This window comes from Centruroides sculpturatus, unplaced genomic scaffold (genome assembly GCF_000671375.1).
Source record: "Centruroides sculpturatus isolate CEXI.00-Female unplaced genomic scaffold, Cexi_2.0 scaffold628, whole genome shotgun sequence".
Classification (NCBI taxonomy): domain Eukaryota; kingdom Metazoa; phylum Arthropoda; class Arachnida; order Scorpiones; family Buthidae; genus Centruroides; species Centruroides sculpturatus.
In genome coordinates this window covers 292,455-293,636 of record NW_019385010.1, presented here as the reverse complement: position 1 = coordinate 293,636, position 1,182 = coordinate 292,455, and the positions used below count along the sequence as shown (strand labels likewise).

The following is a 1,182-nucleotide window of genomic DNA, read 5'->3' as shown; positions in this document are numbered from 1 at the left end:
GTGAAACAAATTCAAACTGAAATTATGAAAAATGGACCCGTAGAAGCAGATTTTACAGTTTTTGCCGATTTTGTATCTTACAAATCAGGTTAATAGATTAATGCAAATTTCACATAAAATATACTCGATATATAATCCATTTTAATGTCGGAATTTAGGTGTTTATCAGCATCATAGTGGCGATGTACTTGGCGGTCACGCCATTAGAATTTTAGGTTGGGGAGTGGAAAATGGTGTTCCTTATTGGCTTGTAGCAAATTCCTGGAACCCTGATTGGGGCGATAAAGGTATATTTTCAAATATTAAAATTAAGCATGTAAATATTTCTTTACTATTTTTTAAAGGGCGTGTATTTGATGCTTATTTTATTTTATTTTTCTTAAAATACTTGAAAAGTATCGTAATTAATAGACTTACTGTGGTTATTAAGCGGCTGTAACGTGTTAATCTTAAAATTTGATATTTTATAATATTAGCAAAAATGGTAAATTTTATTTTTATTTTAAAGGTTACTTCAAAATTATTCGTGGACAGAACGAATGCGGAATTGAAGATAATATTAACGCTGGACTTGCTAAACTGTAAATAATATAAAATATATTTTTGTATATTAAATAAATGTTTATGTAAAACGCAATTTGAATAGAGCTTATAATTGTGAGAATTCTTTAAAGGTTGCGGTTTTTCTATTGTAAACATATAAAAAATTCGACTATAGTAAGTTAATACAGGATAATGGCGCAAATATATATTATTGTAACAAGCATTACAGCAGTGTCTCTCTTCGCAGTTACTTTTCGTTTGTCCATGAAAATGACATTTATGCTTGCATCATAATACGGCAGAGAAAATAAAATAAATAAATTATTCACTTATTCTACGTAGAAGTTATGCGACAATTATTAACGCGTAAATCTGTGCTCCAACCCTACAAGTCCCAGACAATTGCCTACATATTACATAACTACTTACAATTTACAATTTAATATTTAAGCTACTAAACATCACTTTAGACAATGTCGAATAGGCGTACTTTCATCGATCAACCGGTAAATTGTTTTACATAGTCTGGCATAAAGATTTAAAAGAATTGAAGTAAATCATTACATCTATCAAACGAGTTTCGTTAATTTAAAGTCGCAACTCAATTCATTTTCATTACTTAAAGCGTAGAAATCATTT

General features: G+C 29.1%; 1 protein-coding gene across 1 annotated transcript in view; it reads left to right on the top strand.

Moving 5' to 3' along the window:
• Positions 1–691, top strand: part of LOC111633349 (cathepsin B-like) — a 14,263-nt gene extending 13,572 nt beyond the window's left edge. The window contains exons 5-7 of the mRNA XM_023377902.1: positions 2–88; positions 159–287; positions 509–691. Of these exons, the coding sequence (XP_023233670.1) occupies positions 2–88; positions 159–287; positions 509–585 (293 nt within the window). The 3' untranslated portion in view covers positions 586–691. The remainder of the gene's footprint in view (position 1; positions 89–158; positions 288–508) is intronic.
• The last annotated feature ends 491 nt before the right edge of the window (positions 692–1,182 follow it).